Source organism: Erythrolamprus reginae, chromosome 4 (genome assembly GCF_031021105.1).
Source record: "Erythrolamprus reginae isolate rEryReg1 chromosome 4, rEryReg1.hap1, whole genome shotgun sequence".
Taxonomy (NCBI): Eukaryota; Metazoa; Chordata; class Lepidosauria; order Squamata; family Dipsadidae; genus Erythrolamprus; species Erythrolamprus reginae.
This window is the reverse complement of record NC_091953.1, coordinates 19,850,827-19,871,957: the sequence shown is the minus strand read 5'-3', so window position 1 is coordinate 19,871,957 and position 21,131 is coordinate 19,850,827. Positions and strand designations below refer to the sequence as shown.

The window sequence follows — 21,131 nt, the reverse complement described above, 5'->3', positions numbered from 1 at the left end:
TGGCCGACCTGGTGACGCCCTAACGTCCTGTTTGGAGTGATGTATACTTGTTTATCAGTGAGATGTTTATTGAACCCTTTTATAGTCAGTTGTCTTCCTGTTGCGAATTTCACCAGAAATACAGACTAAGCAAGTTAATTCCGTCCTATCCTGGCTGTAATAGAATCAGGGTAAGCAGAGCATTTTATGCTAGAGGTCCAGATATATATAATATGATATATTCCTATTCTAACACGCATGCTATACTGCAACACAACCCAGCCCTCTAAGATTAAACATAAGCCTGATACGGCCCCCAGTGAAATTGAGTTTGACACCCCGGCTTAGAGCAATAAAGGAAAAAACTGAGAAGCACTATCCTATGATGTTATCAATTTTCATTTGGTGTCAAACGATGGTCATAAAATGTACAGCAGTCTAAATCCAACATAGTTGGCATTATCTTAAACCATCAATCAAGAAATATTTTGTAAACTAGCACCCTGTAAGAACAGTCATGAAAGCTTTGCAAACACTGAAATGTGTGACTCTCTATGGAAACTTTGAAGAAGCAAGACAGGAAGAGTATTGATACCACTGAAATTTGTTACTAGAGAAGACTCCTGAAAATTCCATGGACAGCCAAGATCTGGAATAAATTCTAGCACATTAGAAATGGACATCAAATCTTACCATTTTCTTTTTGGAAAACTGCCCTCAATTTTGGAACTTTACTAAAGTCAACACGCTTGTATTCCTCATCTTCTTTAACCACTGTGTCTGGTTTCCCTAAAGTAAAGATTCTGTTTAGTAAAAGATTTGAAACTTTGACCGCAGTCAAAGTCCAACCCAGCAAAGACCTGTTGGATGTTAACATTTTCTTAGTTTCCAAAGGACAGTTGAACATATAAGAACTTTTGCATCATCTCATTTCTTGATCTGTCCATCTCATGTCCATCTAATACAGTACAGTGTTCCCTCGATTTCCGCAGGTTCGAACTTCGCGAAAAGTCTATACCACAGTTTTTCAAAAATATTACTTACTTACTTACTTACCGTGTTTCCCCGATAGTAAGACCCCCCCGATTGTAAGACATATAGGGGGTTTCAGGGGGGTCGGTTAATGTAAGCCATACCCCGAAAGTAAGACATATGTCTTACTTTCGGGGAAACACGGGGGTTACGTTACGCTTGCTTTTGCCGTCCGCTGGCCGCTTCTGCAGTCACTTTCTGCCTTCGCTGGAGCCGGCTGTGATTTCATACTCTGCTTGGAGAGGTAGCCTCCTCTGCAACTCCTGTCTTGTTTGCCTTCGGACCCCAAAATACCCCCCCACGCCCTTTTCCATTGACGCGCAGTCCCAATCCCCCTGCCAGCCCGTGGGGGGGGGGGGCGGGGAGGCGCCGGCAGTAGAAGGCGCTGCCCCCGCCCGCCCGATCCGCTCTCTCTCCTCTTCCACGGAAAGGCAAAGGGCGCGCCCCGCCGCTTAGGCTTTTGCTGCTTCTGGAGGGGTGGGCGCCGATCCCCCCCTTCCAGGAGCAGCAAAAGCCTAAGCGGCGGGGCGCGCTTTTTGCCTTTTGATTCCGATGCTTAGGCTTTTGCTGCTGGGGGGGGGGTTGGCGGTGCCCCCGCCTGCCCGATCCGCTGCCTCTCGTCTTCCGCCAAAAGGCAAACAGCGCGCCCCGCCGCTTAGGCTTTTGCTGCTTCTGGAGGGGTGGGCGCCGATCCCCCCCCTTCCAGGAGCAGCAAAAGCCTAAGCGACGGGGCGCGCTTTTTGCCTTTTGACTCCGATGCTTAGGCTTTTGCTGCTGGGGGGGGTTGGCGGTGCCCCCGCCCGCCCGATCCGCTGCCTCTCCTCTTCCGCGGAAAGGCAAAGGGCGCGCCCCGCCGCTTAGGCTTTTGCTGCTTCTGGAGGGGTGGGCGCCGATCCCCCCCCTTCCAGGAGCAGCAAAAGCCTAAGCGACGGGGCGCGCTTTTTGCCTTTTGACTCCAATGCTTAGGCTTTTGCTGCTGGGGGGGGTTGGCGGTGCCCCCGCCCGCCCGATCCGCTGCCTCTCCTCTTCCGCGGAAAGGCAAATGGCGCGCCCCGCCGCTTAGGCTTTTGCTGCTTCTGGAGGGGTGGGCGCCGATCCCCCCCCCTTCCAGGAGCAGCAAAAGCCTAAGCGGCGGGGCGCGCCCTTTGCCTTTTGGCTCCGATGATTTGCTGCTCGTGGGGGGGGGTTTGGCGGTGCCGATGCCAAATGCTTTCCCTCCGTGGTGGGGGGTGCAGGGCAGGCACAGTCAGCCCCAGGAGACAAAGAGAGAATGAGAGAAAGGAAAGAGACAGAAAGGGAGGGAGAGAAAGAAAGAGTGAGAGATACCAAAGGATAGAGAGAAAGAGGGAATGAGAGAAAGGAAAGAGAGAGAAAGGGAGGGAGAGAAGGAAAGAGTGAGAGATAGAAAGGATAGAGAGAAAGAGGGAATGAGAGAAAGGAAAGAGAGAGAAAGGGAGGGAGGGAGAGAAGGAAAGAGGGAGAGATACGGTAGAAAGGATAGAGAGAAAGAGGGAATGAGAGAAAGGAAAGAGAGAGAGAGAGAGAAAATAAGAGAATGAGAGAGAGAGAGAGAGAAGGATGGGTTCACCACCTATGGTAATGGGTTGTTGTTGTTGTTAATAATAACAACAACAACAACAACAACAACAACAATAATAATAATAATAATAATAATAATGTTATTATTCACATTCTCACAGCAGTATGAATCACACTAGCACAATACTGGAAATGAGGGGTACCAACCAAAAACGTAAAAAAAGATTTTGGAATGTTTGGAACTAGACAAATTGACATTAGAATTGAAAGAGAAAGATTTAGAATACTGTATTATGAAACTTGGAACTTAATGTATGAGTGGCTTCAAAGAAGGAAATAAAATAGGTTTTTTTGCCCCTAGACATGAGCGCTTCCGGTTCCAGTGGTAAAAGGAGGAGTTACACCGTGGAGTATAAAAAAGCGATTGTCGAAGAATCTTGGGGCAAAAATGTAGTGCAGTTCTGCAAGGAGAAAATGTTGGATCACCGACTGGTCCGAAAATGGCGTGCAGAATACACTAACCTGAGTGAAAAAGTGGAGAGCGGAATGGCTAAAAAGCGCAAGATTGGATGTGGTCGGCAACCAATGTATACAGAGCTGGAAAGCCTGGTCTCTGAGTGGGTTGCAGACAGGAGAGCAAAGACATTGGTGGTAACCAGGGCTCAGATTCAGGAATATGCCCTTGCAGTGTCGCCACAGTTTGACATTTCCCCTGAACAATTCAAGGCATCACAGCACTGGGTGGATAACTTTCTTGAACGCAATGACCTGTCTTTGAGAAGATCCACAACCCTATTTAGATTGGAAGATGCTGAGATTGTTAAACGTGCATTAGCCTACAAGAAGTTTGTGGATGACATTGACTTCTCTAAATACAGTCTTTGCAACATGATCGCCATGGATGAAACTGCCGTGTTCATGGGCCAAGCAGCTCAAACCACCATTGATCAACGAGGTGCCTCCGCAGTGTACGTTCCCTCCACCGCTTATGAAAGTGCACGTGTCACCTGCATTTTGACGATTCGTCTGGATGGCACTAAAGCAACACTGCTACTCATTGCAAAGGGCAAGAAGGAGAAGATTGAGCGGGTTTCTGGCATTTATGTGCTGGAAACTGAAAAAGCCTGGGCCACACAAGATGTTATAAGAAAGTGGCTTGATTTAATGCTGCCACTTGTAATGCGCGGGAACAAAAGAGGGATGCTGATCTGGGATGCAGCCAGCACACACCGCGCCAAAACCATGAAAAACTTCCTTCATGAGCGGAGAATCGACCAAATCATGATTCCTGCAGGGATGACGGCTTATCTTCAGACTCTCGATATCGCCATTAACAAGCCGTTCAAGGACTATCTGCGTGTGGAAATCAATGACTACATTGAAAACCGAATGGAGAGAAATGTACGTGGGAACTTTGTGAAGCCCAGACTGCCAGAGATTGTTAACTGGGTGAAGAATTCTTGGAATAAGATCACTAACACCTGCGTTGCAAATGCACTGCGAGCTGGCTACCTGGACAAAGCCTGCTCATTTCAGGACAGTGCCGTTGCTACCCATGAGAAATATGGGCCAATGATTCGGCAAGAAATGTCGTCCCGAGAGTCCCAAGAAAATCCACAGGAACCTAAGAGTGTGGATGTTTATGATGATATTCCTGAGGATGATGACATGGTTGTCATGGAATAAATCTGTTTTATCTTCCAGTATTCCACTGTTCGTTCTTACCATTTTTCATTGTTTTACATGTTATGCAATGTTGTAACAAGACATTCTTGGCACTTCCTTTTATAAAACTGTTTTGTGGTGAATACAATACTGTTCAGGTTGTTAATAAATGTTAATTTTATGATTACAACAAAAAATTCGACAATTTTTTTCCAATATAAGACATACCCCGAAAGTAAGACACAGGGGGGCTTTTGGGGGTAAAAAGAAAGTAAGACGCTGTCTTACTATCGGGGAAACACGGTACTTACTTACTTACTTACTTACTTACTTACTTACTTACTTACTTACTTACTTACTTACTTACTTACTTACTTACTTACTTACTTACTTATTTATTTATCAGATTTGTATGCCGCCCCTCTCCGTAGACTTGGGGCGGCTCACAGCAATAATAATACAATGTAAACAAATGTAATATTTAAGTTAATTTTTTTTAAAAACAAAAAAGCCCAATTTAGAAACCAATCATACATACTAGCATACCATGCATAAATTTTATAAGCCTAGGGGGAGGGAAAATGTCAATTCCCCCATGCCTGATGACAGAGGTGGGTTTTAAGGAGTTTACGAAAGGCAAGGAGGGTGGGGGCAACTCTGATATCTGGGGGGAGTTGGTTCCAAAGGGTCGGGGCTGCCACAGAGAAGGCTCTTCCCCTGGGTCCCGCCAAACGACATTGTTTAGTTGACGGGACCCGGAGAAGGCCAACTCTGTGGGACCTAACTGGTCGCTGGGATTCGTGCGGCGGAAGGCGGTCCCGGAGATATTCTGGTCCGGTGCCATGAAGGGCTTTATAGGTCATAACCAACACTTTGAATTGTGACCGGAAACTGATCGGCAACCAATGCAGACTGCGGAGTGTTGGTGTGACATGGGCATATTTAGGAAAGCCCATGATAGCTCTCGCAGCTGCATTCTGCAGGATCTGAAGTTTCCGAACACTTTTCAAAGGTAGCCCCATGTAGAGAGCATTACAGTAGTCGAGCCTCGAGGTGATGAGGGCATGAGTTAAAAAAATTAAAAAATACTTCACGGGTTTTTTTCACTATACCACGGTTTTTGCCACCCAATGACACCATATGTCATCGCCAAACTTTTGTCTGCCTTTAATAAAAAATTTTTTTAATAAACTTTAATAAATAAACATGGTGAGTAATAATCTAAATGGTTGCTAAGGGAATGGGAAATTGCAATTTAGGGGTTTAAAGTGTTAAGAGAAGGCTTGTGATACTGTTCATAGCCAAAAGTAGTGTATTTACTTCCGCATCTCTACTTCGCGGAAATTCGACTTTCGCAGGCGGTCTCGGAACGCATCCCCCATGAAAAGCGAGGGAACACTGTAATGGCTAACCTTACCTGGAGTGAGTGCGCAAAGCATGCACATGCAAATGTACTTCATGAACCCCCAAAATGCAATGCACACCTGGTCCCCGTGCATGTGCCCTACCCCTGCGCATACGTGCCCCTTGCATGCTTCCCATCCCCTCGCGCATGTGCCACCCTGTGCACAGCAGAGACCCAACAACCAGCTGCACAGCAGGAGGTATGCACGCATGTGTGGTGGAGCTAAACTAGGGCAACGGTTCGTATGCCCACAGAGAGGGCGCTGCGTGCCACCTGTGGCAGGTATGCCGTAGGCTCACCATCATGGTTCTAGTATATGAGTGGATTCCAATTTAAATTATGTTTCACTTATAATCCAAATATGCATTGATGCTGGAGACAATTAAGAAAATAACATTTGAGAATTTAAACAAAGTCCTCTACTACTCCTATATTGGATTTCACATTCCGAAAATGAAACATGCCATATGTCAAAACAATTTAAAATGGAGAAGTATATTAACCCATGCTACCTTTTTGAGAAATAGTAACAGGCACAACTTCCTTTGCAAATATTCCAGATTCCCAACCTTCCTTGCTTTTGGTATAGGATTTTATAGCATAAGTATCTTGATCTTCCCTTGATATAGATAATTTCTTAGCAGTATTCTCAGCACAATTACCCTGGGGGCAGTGAGGGATAAAAGGAAGTATGAGGATTTGTAAAACATAAAGATCATTTACATATCTCATGTTGCATATAGTTTATTTATAGTGCATGTGGTTTGAATTAATCTTAAATTCCTAATCCCTATACCTCATGCACTACAAGATAATGGGTAGCAGCTTTGAAGTAAAACATTTTCAGCAATTGATAATTTAACTGAATAAATGAACTTAAGTGTGGTACAAGTATAATACAAACTTCCTTTGCTCATATTCACTGGACATTTAGAATAATACAGTAGATAGTCTTTGACTTATGATTGGTCACTTAACAACCATTCAAAGGACTCACCTGAGTGGTATTCAAAATTCAGATTCAAAATTCTGATGGTCGCCTCCTCTCTTTGTCACATGATTGCATTCAGGTGCTTGGCAATCAGACCACATTTCTGACTACAGTAATACCTCGTCTTGCGAACCTATTTGGTTCCGGAAGGAGGTTCGTAAGGCGAAAAGTTCGTAACACGAAACAATGTTTCCCATTGGAAACAATGTAAAAGCGATTAATGCATGCAAGGGGAGGGGGGAAATCACAAAATGGCACTCCGCTGGGCGCCGCCGCCCATCTGTCACCTTTTAAAACAGCCGGGGGGCTTCTTGCCCGAAACGTGGCCTCCAGGAAGGACATCTTCATGACGTCAAAGCTCCGCCCATGGAATTCCCTATTGGGATTCCTCACCTCCTTTCCAGCCTCCAGATCGGCCAAAACGCTGCCGCTGACTACAAAAATGGCGCTCCACTGAGCGGCGGCGCCCGGCTGTAACTTTCTGAAATAGCTGGGCGCTTCTCGGCAGCCTCCGGAACCCGAACCCGAACTTTTGCCGAACTTCCGGGTTTGGGTTTGGGAGAACGCCGAGAAGCCCCCCTGCTGTTTAAGAAGGTGACAGGTGGGCGGCGGCGCTTCTCGGCGGCCTCCCGAACCCGGACTTTTGCCAAATTTCCGGGTTCGGGAGAACCCCGAGAAGCCCCCCGGCTGTTTTAAAAGGTGACAGGCAGGCGGCGCCCAGCGGAGCGCCATTTTGCGATCTGCGGTGGGTTCGTAAGGCGAAAAAAGTTCATAAGAAGAGGCAAAAACTTTCTGAACCCCGGGTTCGTATCTCGAAGTGTTCGTATCACGAGGGGTTCGTATCACGAGGTACCACTCTATTTACAATGTGCCATGAGCACAGAGCCACATTTTTTAATTTTTGCCAGTAAATTTATTTATTTACTTAGTTTTTTGTAAAACTACATCAAAATGAGCCATCTGTTTGCTTAAATACCCCCCACTGGATAATAACCACCGATTCACTTAATGACCATGATTCACTTAACAACCCAGTGGGGGGAAAAGTCATAAAAATAAGGTTGGTCATGTGACCACTCATTTCACGACTATCATGAGCTACAACTGTGATGAGTTACTACTGGTCATTATTTGAAGACTACCTGTTTTAATCACAGCCCAATAAGAAATTTAAAAAAAGATTTGAATAGAAAGCTTTTAAATGACTTCAGCAGCCTTAGCCTTTCAGGTCATTTTAGAAGATTGTAAACTATCAACCCCATATATAGATGTTGTCTGTAGCATCTCTTAAGTGACAACAACTTCTAACTAATCAAAATAGGTTTTTACCTGTTTGTTTTTACCTATTACCTGTTTGTTCCTACTAATAAGCTTGAGATGTTTTTTTTTAATCTTAAAACAGAAAAATAGCATGCAAGTACTTTTTTAAAACCTCTTGTATTGTGAAGAGATAACCTATATTTGGATATTAGAATTTATCTAATAGACTCATCCTCACACACCCAAGTAGAAAATGTATCCAAGTAAAACATACATGTATGACTATGTGACAATGGAAAACCAGGCATTTAACTCTGTGAACCTTGTGGAAACAATTTCAAAAGAGGCTGGAACTCAAATTATATTTTATTTTATTCTATTTTATTATTAAAATTGATACATTGCTCAATTCCCAAACATTCTGGGAGGTTTACAAAATACTTGTTTGCTGGGTTCTTCCATTCCTATTAATATTCATTTGTCTTAATGCTTTGAACAATTGTTTTCCAGCCCTGTAATATTGATTGTTTTTTTGGTTGCTTATTTGTACCCTACGGCAGTCATTTAGTGTTGTGCCTCATAATTCTTGACAAATGTATCTTTTCTTTTATGTTCAGTGAGAGCATATGCGCCAAAGACAAATTCCTTATGTGTCCAATCACATTTGGCCAATAAAGAATCCAATCCAATCCAATCCTATCCTATTCTGTTTCACATTAATAGCCAGCAATTAGGAAAATAATGACATTAGGACATGTGATTAAAACAGGAAAAGAAGTGTTCCAATATCTCAGGGGTTGCCACAAAGAAGAGGGAGTCAAACTATTTTCCAAAGCACCTGAGGGTAGAACAAGAAACAATGGGTGGAAACTAAACAAGGAGAGAAGTAACTTAGAACTAAGGAGAAATTTCCTGACAATTAAAAAATTTAATCAGTGGAACAGCTTGCCTCCAGAAATTGTGAATGCTCCAACACTGGAGGTTTTTAAGAAGATGTTGGATAACCATCTGTCTGAAGTAGTGTAGGGTTTCCTCCCTAAGCAGGGGGTTGGACTAGAAGACCTCCAAGGTCCCTTCCAACTCTGTTGTTGTTATTATTATTATAGAAAAACGAATTGACTGTTGCTTTCTGGGCATGGCACCATTCTATAAGGTTCAGTTCTGCCCAACCATGCTCTGTGCCAGCAGAATTGGGGGAAACTACATGTTAAATGAACTCTAGCAATTTGCTTTTATTCAAAAAATATTCAAAAGTATTTAAGAGTTTAGAATGAAATACAGTCCCAGGACATTAGCATTTACCATGTGAATCTTGTTGTAAACATCTGTCAAGCCATCTTTGACAATCAAATCTTCAAGCTTTACTCCTCCGTAAGGCGTTGTTCCTCTGGTCATGGTGTAGGGGACATTTGACATGCTTTCCATCCCACCAGCCACCATCACATCCTGTTTAGAAGATTTTACAGCTAATTAGCATGGATACATACATACACGTATACGCATGCATGTAACAATATGAAAAATACTTGGAATTGAATGGAGCGGCACGGTGACCTAGAGATGGAACTCTCGCCTCACAATCAGGAGGCTGTAAGGTCAATCCTAGGCAGAGGCAGATATTTCTCTAACTGGGAACACATAGCATATATCTGCTGAACAACAATGGTGATAGGAAGGGCACCCAGCCATTAAAACACTCTGCTAGCTCCATTCAGTTGCTCAGACTCCACCCCGCAAGGGATTATGAGGTCGTTAAAAGAAGATGGTACTTGGAATTGAATCCAGTTGTGTATGAAATGTTTCCATGATAGAACAGAAAGGGAGAATACGCCACTTCCAAATATCTCAACCGTCTACAGAAGATTTTTAAGGGTGCTGAAATTGAAAAGGACCTAAATGAGAACAATGAGTCTGCTTATAGAAATGAAGTACAAGGGCTGACATTATGGTGTAAAGAAAACAATCTTACACTTAACACCAAAAAAACTAAAGAACTGATAATTGACTTTAGGAGGAAGAAAGATGTATATTCACCATTGCACATAAATGGCGAGGAGGTGGAGAGGGTTGGTAGTTTCAAATTTCTGGGCACTTATATCTCAGAGGACCTCTCATGGACTATGAATGTTAACATGCTTGTGAAGAAGGCACAAAAGAGGCTGTACTTTTGTGCTCAGGAAGATAAATTTATCTCAGCATCTACTGTTGTCCTACTATCGCAGCACCATTGAGAGTGTCTTGACATACGGCATTCTAGCTTGGAATGGGAGCAGCTCTGTAGCGAACAAAAAAGTTCTACATAGAATTATTAAAACTGCCCAGAACATTATTGGGCTCCAGCTACCCGCCCTGGATGACATCTTCACATCTCGCTGTTCTAGGAAGGTGCATAACATTCTCAAAGACTCTTCTCATCCTGCTTACAATCTTTTTGAACTGTTGCCTTCTGGCAGAAGATACAGAACAACTAGAACTCGGACCACACATTTCCTGAATAGTTTTTATCCCAGAGCTATACTCGCACTTAACAACGAGCTAAAGGGTCACCATCAGTGAACTGTTGGACAATATTACTCGGTTTGTCATGTAGATGGTTGAGTGGTTCAGGGTGGGGAATTTTTATTCTATTTTTTATTCTATTTTTAAATTTACCTATTCTGATTTTATGTATGGTGGGACTGGTCTCTGGGTGTCACACGACTTTCGTTGCCAATGACAATTCATTGTATTGACAATGACAATAAATGTATTATTATTATTATTATTATTATTATTATTATTATTAGCATTATTATTATTAGCATTATTATTATTAGCATTATTATCATTAAATAAAGAGCCCTATACACTTAGGACTTATTTTATTTTACTGCATTTTTTAAAAAAAAAGAAATACCGATAGAATAACGTACAAAAACAATGTACCAAAATAAAATTTAAAAACCAAATAAATGGGGGGAAATTAAGTATCACCTAAATATGTAACATACCGGTACTCATTTATTTATCAAAAATCAAATCGTACATAAAATATCATAGATTCTTATAAATTATGTAATGCTGAAACATATGTGGTTAGTAGTAAAAAATAGTTTTTCTTAAAAAGGATAAATAACACATTTTTAAAAAAAAATTCAGTCACCAACATCTGGGGTAGAATTTTTTTTTTTAATCTTTCAATTGATACTTTTCACTTGATATTCAAGAGTATCAGTTCAATATTTCATTCACAATACTTTTTTTAACCAACAATGGTCATTTGTAGACTAAGAATTGTGACCTGCTTGCTTTGCTTTGAAATAAAGAAGTTCAAAGTTCATATAGACCCACAAATCGTGAAAGCACAGAATATCTTACCTGACTCCCACACATCAAACTCTGAGCTGCCATCATAATAGATTTCATTCCAGAAGCACAAACTTTGTTGACAGTTGTGCAAGGAGTAGAAATTGGTAAGCCTGTGCCAAATAAAGATAAACTAATAAGACAATAATAAGAACTGCAAGCAAAATGTAAATATGACTCTACATGGGGCTACCTTTGAAAAGTGTTCGGAAACGTCAGATCGTGCAGAATGCAGCTGCGAGAGCAATCACGGGCTTCCCAAGATATGCCCATGTTACACCAACACTCCGCAGTCTGCATTGGTTGCCGATCAATTTCCGGTCACAATTCAAAGTGTTGGTTATGACCTATAAAGCCCTTCATGGCATCAGACCAGAATATCTCCGGGACTACCTTCTGCCGCACGAATCCCAGCGACCGGTTAGGTCCCACAGAGTTGGCCTTCTCCGGGTCCCGTCGACTAAACAATGTCGTTTGGCGGGACCCAGGAGAAGAGCCTTCTCTGTGGCGTCCCCGACCCTCTAGAAACAGCTCCCCCCGGAGATTAGAACTGCCCCCACCCTCCTTGCCTTTTGTAAAGTTCCTAAGACCCATCTCTGCCGTCAGGAACGGGGGAACTGAGACATCTCCCCCGGGCCTATACAGTTTATACATGGTATGTTTGTGTGTATGTTTGCTTTTAATAATGGGGTTTTTAGTGTTTTTAAAATTATTAGATTTGTTCTTACATTGTCTTTGTTATTGTTGTGAGCCGCCCCGAGTCTACGGAGAGGGGCGGCATACAAATCTAATAAATAATAAATAAATAAATAAATAAAATGACCTATCCCAAAAACGTCCTCCTTTTTTAGCATATACAAATGGACATTGAGACACTACGTAACTGCATCTAAAACATTTTGATTTACTGAAATAAATCTAAGATATATGTCAAATAATGAAAATAATCTTAGTACCGGCACCAAGGGTCGCTTGTCTCGCCGGAGCCTGTCCTTCTCCAGCCTGGATAACATTTCCCATGTATACTTCTTTCACTTCTTGAAGAGGGATGCCTAAGAAGAGAAATATGTATGATACTTATGGAAGGGGTAGCCTTGTAACGTAAGCCCAACAAGGATTCAAAATTAATTCTCTACACCTGTAACCTGTGTTTCCGCAGAAAACAGGATGTGCAAAATTCGGCCATTCAAGGATGGAATCTCCCAGAAAACTCCTTCTGAAAGGTGTCAATCATGTATATAACCGCATCCAGCCGAATGCAACTAGAAAAGTCTTCTGCTATCTAACCTCTGTTAAGAAAAACTTTGTTCAAAAGTATAAAATTCAAGGCACTGACATTCATATTTTTTCCTTACCTTTCACAAGAAAGTTAAGACTGACTGACCCCTTTCAAGTAAACCAACAGCTGCGAGAGCAATCATGGGCTTTTCCAAATATGCCCATGTAACACCAACACTCCACAGTCTGCATTGGTTGCCGATCAGTTTCCGGTCACAATTCAAAGTGTTGGTTATGACCTATAAAGCCCTTCATGGCACCGGACCAGATTATCTCCGGGACCGCCTTCTGCTGCACGAATCCCAGCAACCAGTTAGGTCCCACAGAGTGGGTCTTCTCTGGGTCCTATCAACTAAACAATGCCGCTTGGCAGGACCCAGGGGAAGAGCCTTCTCTGTGGTGGCCCCAGCCCTCTGGAACCAACTCCCCCCAGAGATTAGAATTGCCCCCACCCTCCTTGCCTTTTGTAAGCTACTTAAAACCCACCTCTGCCGCTAGGCATGGGGGAACTGAGATACTCTTTCCCCCTAGGCGGTTACAATTTTATGTATGGTATGTCTGTTTGGTTTTTATTATAATGGGTTTTTAATTGTTTTTAGTATTGGATTATTATTATATGCTGTCTTATTATTGCTGTTAGCCGTCCCGAGTCTTCGGAGAGGGGCGGCATACAAATCCAATCAATCAATAAATCAATAAATAAATAAACAAACAAACAAACAATTTTATATAATCCAGGAAAAAAATGAAAAAGACAAAAGTCTTAGGAGCACATATTCAAGTATATAATTATAACTGGTATCTTTCATCTTACTACTATATTGGTAAAATTAATGAGATTTTTAAAAAGATAATTTTATTGATTAAAAAAAACAAGATCTAATACAATTAAGAGAGAGAAAAAAGTAAAGAGCGAACAAAGTCAAAAATGCAGAAACAAGAAAAAAAAGAAATAAAAAGAAATTACTTTTGATTTTCCTTTACAAGAGTTATAAATATAAATTTAAATTGAACTTTGTTATGGTTTATAGCAATAGTACTTAGACTTATTTACCACTTTACAGTGCTTTTAAAGCCTTCTCTAAGTGTTTTACAGTGTCCACATAATCCCCCCAACAATTTGGGTCCTCATTTTACCCACCTCAGAAGGATGGAAAGCTGAGTCAACCTTGAGCTGGTGAGAATCAAACTGCTGAATTGCAGGCAGCCAGCAGTAGTAGACTGCAGTACTGCACTCTAACCACTGCTCCACCGCGGTTCAGTATAGGTAACCTTTGGCTTTCGACTGGATGCTTGGTGGCCAGTTACAATGGACTCCAAAAAAGGTACTTGCAGCCCAAACCTGAAATTAGGACAGCTATGCTCCACACCCCACCCCAGCCTAGTCACATTGTTGTATTTTGGATGGTTAGCAATCATCCCACATTAATGACTGTTTGCAACAATGGCCACATGACCGTGATTTATGTTTTTGCCAGAATCCAGTGTTTACTTCTGGCAAAAAATGCACCATAGTAAAGAATAGGTTCGCTTAATGACTAACGTCCGCTTAACAACCACCACAAAAAGAATAATAAAACTAGGCACAGTCACATGATAGCCTATTAACTACCATTCATGACTTACGATCTTAACTACAGGCTCAATTGTGGTCATAAGTCAAGGACTATCGGCAACTGTTATTGTTTCTATCATTATTATAATTTTACTCCTTCTATTTCACATAGTAAGTCCAGAAGAGGTTTCTAATCAACATTAAAATTAATGTCTTTTTGCTAATCAATTAACTCCATCTTCTTCATTGGTAAAATCAATAAGATTAAATAATGGAACAAAAGCAAGATTGGACCTTCTTTACCTACCTGCTTTCTCTATTGCTCCTTTAATTGCAATGGAACCAAGGTTAGTGGCTGGCAGTGAGAAAAGGGAGCTTTGGAAAGATCCTATAGGTGTCCGGACAGCACTCACAATAACTACCTCCTGAAAAGCAAAAGCATTACATCAGTTTAACTGAAAGGGTTTTCAGAATTATGCTTTAGATCAAGTGTGTCAAACTCAAGGCCCGCAGGGTGCTTAGATCTGGCCCATGAGGCTGTCCTGGAAACAGCAAAAGACTGATCCACAGTGAAAAAGGAGCGCGGGAGGCTTGTGGGCGGTTCTCCCAAGCTCCATTTTTGCTGGCAGAGGGTTACAGGAAGCTATCACAGCCAAAAATAGAGCTTGGGAACCCTTTTCCGCTGTCCGAGAGTTTCGGCTGTCATGGATGTCCCCGACACGAGTGATGTCGAGCTGGCCATGCCCCCCCGTCCCCCCCAAGATCAAACACATGCAACCCTCAATGAAATCAAGTTTGACATCCCTGCTTTAGATTCTAAGAATATTCAATTCATACCATTGATTATTGAAGCAATAAATCTAAATCTAGTTATTCAAATAAATAAATTCAAGGGAGCCGGGGTGGTGCAGCAGGTAGAGTGATGTACTGCAGGTCACTGAAGCTGACTATAGATCTGTAGGTCAGCGGTTCAAATCTCATCACCGGCTCAAGGTTGACTCAGCCTTCCATCCTTCCGAGGTGGGTAAAATGAGGACCCGGATTGTGGGGACAATATGCTGGCTCTGTTAAAAAGTGCTATTGCTAACATGTTGTAAGCCGCCCTGAGTCTAAGGAGAAGGGCAGCATAAAAAATCAAATGAATAAATAAATGCAGTACACTAACTTCTCAGTAAAATTACAGTTGTTAATTAAACAACTTAAACCATATAATGGAAAACCTTCCTTCTGCTTTTTCAAGAGAGGGTCAAAAAGCATGATAATTTTACATGCATTAATAATTTCAAGGATTAAGAAAAAAAGGGGATTTTTTTAATGACAATATTTGTGAGTCAAATTATAAGCAGTCTAGACTTCCTGCAGTAGTAAAAGCATCTGTGGCATTCTGGACACACATCTGGCTTATTTTGGCATCAAAGGTTTTGAGAAAGCAATGTACTTTTAGAAATGCACTAAAAATAATAATTTAAAGTTGCTTACTTAGGACAAAACTACATGCAACAATATACTGTTCTTGCTCATGCTTTTCTGATTAGTAGACAAACTAATAGTAGATAAACTACTTCTAGTAGATAAACACTACGTCTTTATAAAATAAACATAGTCTGGAGACACTATTCTATGATATTATTTTAGCAATACTCACATTTAAACCACGTTGTGATGAGTACCTTCGGCTTGAAAATCTTAATGCCTGCAAAACAGATTAGAGCATTTACTATAATGCGAAATGAACTTTTAACATGCAGAACAGAAAGAACGAGTGCATACTACCGTCAGATTTTGGGGTGGGGACTAGAGATCATCAAGAAAGATAATGAATGACAGAATCATCACAAAAATGTTCAATTTTTAAATATTTTTATCGTTAAAAGTATAGTATGTTCTATATGTCTATGGAGATTCTCAATCATCCAGGTAATAGAACCCACTATTGGACTGTATGGTGGGGAATGGAAGGACTGTCAGAAGCTGAAGAAGCTTCTTGGATGAGAAGTGAAACATCTTCAAAGAAAAAAAAAACCAGAAAGTCCACTTGCCTCTTAAAAAAGCCACTTTTGGATATTATGCTCTACAGTACAAACTGCATAGAGATCCATAAGCAGGCATCAGAGAGGCAGAGGATATACAGAGGGAAACTTGATCAAAGTTATTGCAATAAAAGTCATTCATTCATTCATTCAAACTTCACATAGAATAGAACAGAAAATAATTTTATTGGCTAAGTGTGATTTGATACACAATGAATTTGTCTTGGTGCACATACTCTCAGTGTACATAAAATAAAAGTTCATCAAGAATCATAATAATCATAATAATCACAATAATAATCATAATTTACCATAATTTATTAATCATAACAATTAATATATTGTTATGTATATATAATTATATATATCTTATGTTAAAGCATGTCTATTGTTCTGTATCCCCCTTACTTTCTGTATCCCTATTCCCCTCTCTTTTTTTTCCTTTCTTAAAAAACCAATAAACTATATTTTTTTTAAAAAAATAATAATTAACATTAATCATAACAATTTATGAAGTATAACCATACTTGGGTTAGTAGGTTAAAACGAATGTAATCATTCAGTAGCCACAGCTACTGATGCTCATTCTCTCCTCCTTCACCCTCTGTAAGGCTAGAGTTTTTACTGACTTCTGCCTTGCCATCTTATAGAATAGAATAGAATTTTTATTGGCCAAGTGTGATTGGACACACAAGGAATTTGTCTTGGTGCATATGCTCTCTGCGTACATAAAATAAAATATACATTTGTCAAGAATCATGTGGTACGACACTTGATTGTCATAGGGGTCAAATAAGCAATGAAGAAGCAATATTAATAAAAATCTTAGGATATAAGCAACAAGTTACAGTCATACAGTCAACATGGGAGGAAATGGGTGATAGGAATGATGAGAAAAACTAGTAGAATAGAAGTGCAGATTTAGTAGAAAGTCTGACAGTGTTGAGGGAATTATTTGTTTAGTAGAATGATGGCGTTTGGAAAAAAACTGTTCTTGTGTCTAGCGGTCTTGGTGTGCAGTGCTCTGTAGCGATGTTTTAGAGTTGTGTCTAATTCTAGGTGCACTTGCAATATGTCCATGCAGGCCTTCTTAGTTCTGATTAGTTATTTTGGCCTGCCTCTATATTAAGCAGTTAATTGCCAGAATCAAAGGGTATCAATAGAACTTGCTATAGCAGCTTGATTTCTCAACTTGACCTTAATGGAACAATGCCATTTTTTATTTATTTTCCTTACAACATTCTGAAACACTATCTTTTCTTGTTGACATTTCACCTATTTCTTCCAGGTTGATCCCCTTTGTCTGGACTTAGCACTTATTTTGTATTTGTCCATTGGTCAAATTTTATTATTTACAGAAGGATTTGTGTGTGGCTTTTCTAACCTTGGGTCATACATTCCAAACGTTTTCATCCTTTTTTTAAATTATCATCCTAAAATGGATATCTGTAGCTCAGGGTAGCCTTTTAACCATAGAAATATTTTAACTCTTAGATTCTTATCAGTTGAGCAACCATTAGTTATTTCTTTTAATATTAGATTTGTGCCACTATAATATTGTTTTTATCATTGTTGTGAGCCGCCCCGAGTCTTTGGAGAGGGGCAGCATACAAATCTAATAAATTGTTATTGTTATTATTATTATTATTAATTATTGCTATAAAATGGCAAAAATGTCCTTAAGTGCAGATGGATGAGTGTTGCTCATTTTACTTTCAGATTCTATTGGCATTGCCTAATTTTTATTTAAAGGTGTGTTCTGTGTCTAAGTTTATTTGAACTGTTTTGCCATAGCAAACATTTCAGCACCAAGAGTTTACTGATTAATTTTTTTATATGCTTGCATACAAATGATAAACACAAGATTCCTATTCATAAATGATTCGAGTTATAGAAACAATACCAAAAGTTGCAATTTTGAGAACTACCAATAGAAATACACCTTGCAAATGAGACCACCATGAGATCACTGCCTTTTTTTACTATTACTAGAAAAAAATGGAAGCAACAAACATTATAAATCTGTCATTTAACAAAGTACCTCAAGCCAATCTAATTTTACTTTAAAGAGCTGAATCAGAAGCTAAGAATCCAGTTCAGTCTTCTCCTAGCACAAAGAAATACTACATGCTGCACACACTTTCCTCAAACACAACTGTTCCATTAAAAAAAATTAAAGTGTGCTAAATCTCTGCTCTCTAACATCATAGCTAATCCAAACACACTGTGGAAGAAGCAAAAGATGGACTCCTTTGATCTTTTCCCTTCCTCCTTATTGCCATCAATCACTTTGTGGAACATTTATATTTTTCCAAAAGTAGATCACCAGTCTTGGATTCCAATTGCTTTGCGGAACACATATTCTCCTTCTCCTGAAATCTGAGTTTCTAAATCACTTCCACAAAAGTATTGATGCATTTGAACTTCGGTGTTAGTGAAGACTTCTGAGAATACTGTGGACAGCCAAAAAAAATAAACCAGTGAATCATTCAACAAATTAACCCAAAGTTTTCATTTGCAGGAGCCCAAAGGATCAGGTTCAAGTTATCTTAATTTGGACCCATTACACAAAACCTAGTTCTCTGGAACAGGCCGGGAAAGGTGGAAGGAAAGAAAAGAGGGTAACCAAAGCAAGGTGGTAAAACTCAGAGACAGTGGCAATGAGTTCAGAGTTATCCTTTGATCATTGGGAGATTCGAACTCTATCTATGTGGTCGCTAGGTGTTGAAAACTTTTTGATGGCACATAATTAATCAACCAGAATCAACCAGTTCAGCAGAGACACCAAGTTTGGAGAAATGCCCCATACAAATTACTAGTCTAAGGCATTTACAGGTAGTCCTCTACTTACGACCACAATTGAGCCCAAAATTTACGTTGTTAAGTGAAAAATTTGCTAAATCACTGCCATTATTCAGTTAGTAATACGATTGTAAAATGAATATGAAGTCATGTAGGGTTTCCTGCTTAAGCAGGGGGTTAGACTAGAAGACCTCCAAGGTCCCTTCCAACTCAGTTATTGTTATTATTATCAACAACACAGCAAACAAAATCACTATGCTGGATTTCGTATTTCATCACCAGTCAGGCACTTCCCAAGACCTAGGACTGTGTGATGTAGTGGCGAATTATGTGTGCTGACACCAGTAAAGTGGCCTTTTGCAGTTGACAGATGGAGATTTTGTAAATTCCAATGGTTTTCAAATGTCCACTGAGAACTTTTGGCTATTATTATTCACAAAAAAACAGTAATGCACAGCAAACGAGATTTATAGGCTGGATTTCGTATTGCAATATCACAATTCGAACACTTCCCTAGCATCTAGGACTGTGTGATGCATTTTTGTATGATGCGGGCAGATCCACGTACGGTGGCCTTTTGCAATTATTAAAAAACAATTTTATTATTATTATTATTATTATAATTATAATTATTATTTTATTCACAAAAAAACAGTAATACACAGCAAAGGAGATTTATATGCTACATTTCGTATCACAATATCACAAGTCGAGCTCTTCCCAAGAGTCTAGGACTGTGTGATGTATTTTCGTGTGATGCGCGCAGATCCAAGTACAGATTATTATTATTATTATTAGTAGTAGTAGTAGTAGTAGAAGAAATAGTACTTGTAGTAATAGTACTTGTAGTAGTAGTAGTATTAATATCATTACCATTATCATGCCTCCCATCACCGTGAAAGCTGGCAGATTCCCTTCTACTTAAGTGCAAGGGGCCCTCTTCCACCCGTGACCCTCTGGCAAACAAACGGATTCAGAGCTTGCACGCCTTCCCACTTCGCACAGGGAAGCGTCCAGAAAGGAAACACATACATACACACACATACGTCTTTAGTCCAGCAGGGTTTTTAGAGGAGGGATGGCGTGGCGGTCAACGACGAGGGAGGGAGGGCGGGAGGGGTCGTCCCCAAACCTACCACGACCAAACATGCATCTTCCGGGTCTCCCGGTTCCGCTACTCACCAGAAGGGGCTTCGCTACCTGCCGTCCGCACTGCATCCCGCCGCCCGCTTCGACCACCTCAAACGACTGGAAACCAGGAGAGAAGCACCTCTGCCGTCACCTTCACCAGCACGAGCGCCACGCCCCCCCAGCCCGGCCAATGGGAAGACAAAAAAAGACGGGCGTTTTCGTCCAATCGCTTCCCTTGGAATGCCGGTGCTTGGGAGGGGAAAAAGTAGGCGCGGCCAACGAGATGCATCCCCATTGGAGGCCCGAAAGAGAGGGATGGAGGGAGGAGAGCGGGCCTGTTTGCAAGAAGTAAGTGACGTCAGAGAACCATAGAAGTAGGAAAGTAAAGAAACGCCTGCAGGAAGGGGGGGGGGGGAAAGACGACAGTTGATATGATTGTAAGAGACAATATGGCGGAGTTACGTGGATAGTAACACCTGTCTTTCAAACTGGGTGACTTTTTAAGATGTATCGTCATCAATTCTCAGAATTCCTCATCCAGTTCTGCCAAATTTGAAAAACGACCGGCCTAACAGATTCCAAAGGATCCAGGTGGAGAATAGCTGGTGTAGTAGATCAAGGCAGGATAGGATGGAGATAATCTCCCCATCCCACTCCTTGTTCCAATTGCTAAGTAAAAGCGTTGCCCTATTTGTTTTATTTATTTATTAGTTAGTCACTCAGTCAGTCAGCCAGCCAGTCAAAACATGTACAAGGTAGCAAGTATTGGTATGAACATAAAAGCAATACAGGTAGGTACAGTCAAACTTGGGCAATAGGACAATATTAGTATTAGTCCTGCCTTAGATATAAATCTGGCTGGGTGACTTGGGCTCGTTCCTCCTCAGTCAGTGGCAAATCACTCCACCCCACCCCCCAAAAAAACCCTTGCCAAAGAAATTACAGAGATTGTCCAAGCAGGAGTCAGCACTGATTTAAAGGTGCAGGGCCCCACACACAAGTAAAAATGTTCTCTGCCTCTCTCTGGATTATTTTTTTTTAATTTTTTTATTTTATTTTGTTTGTTTGTTTGTTTGTTTGTCTGTCTGTTTGTTTGTTTGTTTGTTTGAGTTGGAAAGG

The 21,131-nt window shown here is 40.9% G+C and overlaps 1 protein-coding gene across 1 annotated transcript in view; it reads right to left on the bottom strand.

Moving 5' to 3' along the window:
• ACAT1 (acetyl-CoA acetyltransferase 1) overlaps nucleotides 1–20,876 on the bottom strand; it is a 31,115-nt gene extending 10,239 nt beyond the window's left edge. Inside the window, exons 1-8 of the mRNA XM_070749739.1 lie at nucleotides 20,064–20,876; nucleotides 15,695–15,742; nucleotides 14,357–14,474; nucleotides 12,173–12,268; nucleotides 11,229–11,329; nucleotides 9,174–9,317; nucleotides 6,133–6,283; nucleotides 673–768 (exon numbers count right to left, since the gene is read on the bottom strand). Of these exons, the coding sequence (XP_070605840.1) occupies nucleotides 673–768; nucleotides 6,133–6,283; nucleotides 9,174–9,317; nucleotides 11,229–11,329; nucleotides 12,173–12,268; nucleotides 14,357–14,474; nucleotides 15,695–15,742; nucleotides 20,064–20,099 (790 nt within the window). The 5' untranslated portion in view covers nucleotides 20,100–20,876. The remainder of the gene's footprint in view (nucleotides 1–672; nucleotides 769–6,132; nucleotides 6,284–9,173; nucleotides 9,318–11,228; nucleotides 11,330–12,172; nucleotides 12,269–14,356; nucleotides 14,475–15,694; nucleotides 15,743–20,063) is intronic.
• Between the last annotated feature and the right edge of the window lie 255 nt (nucleotides 20,877–21,131).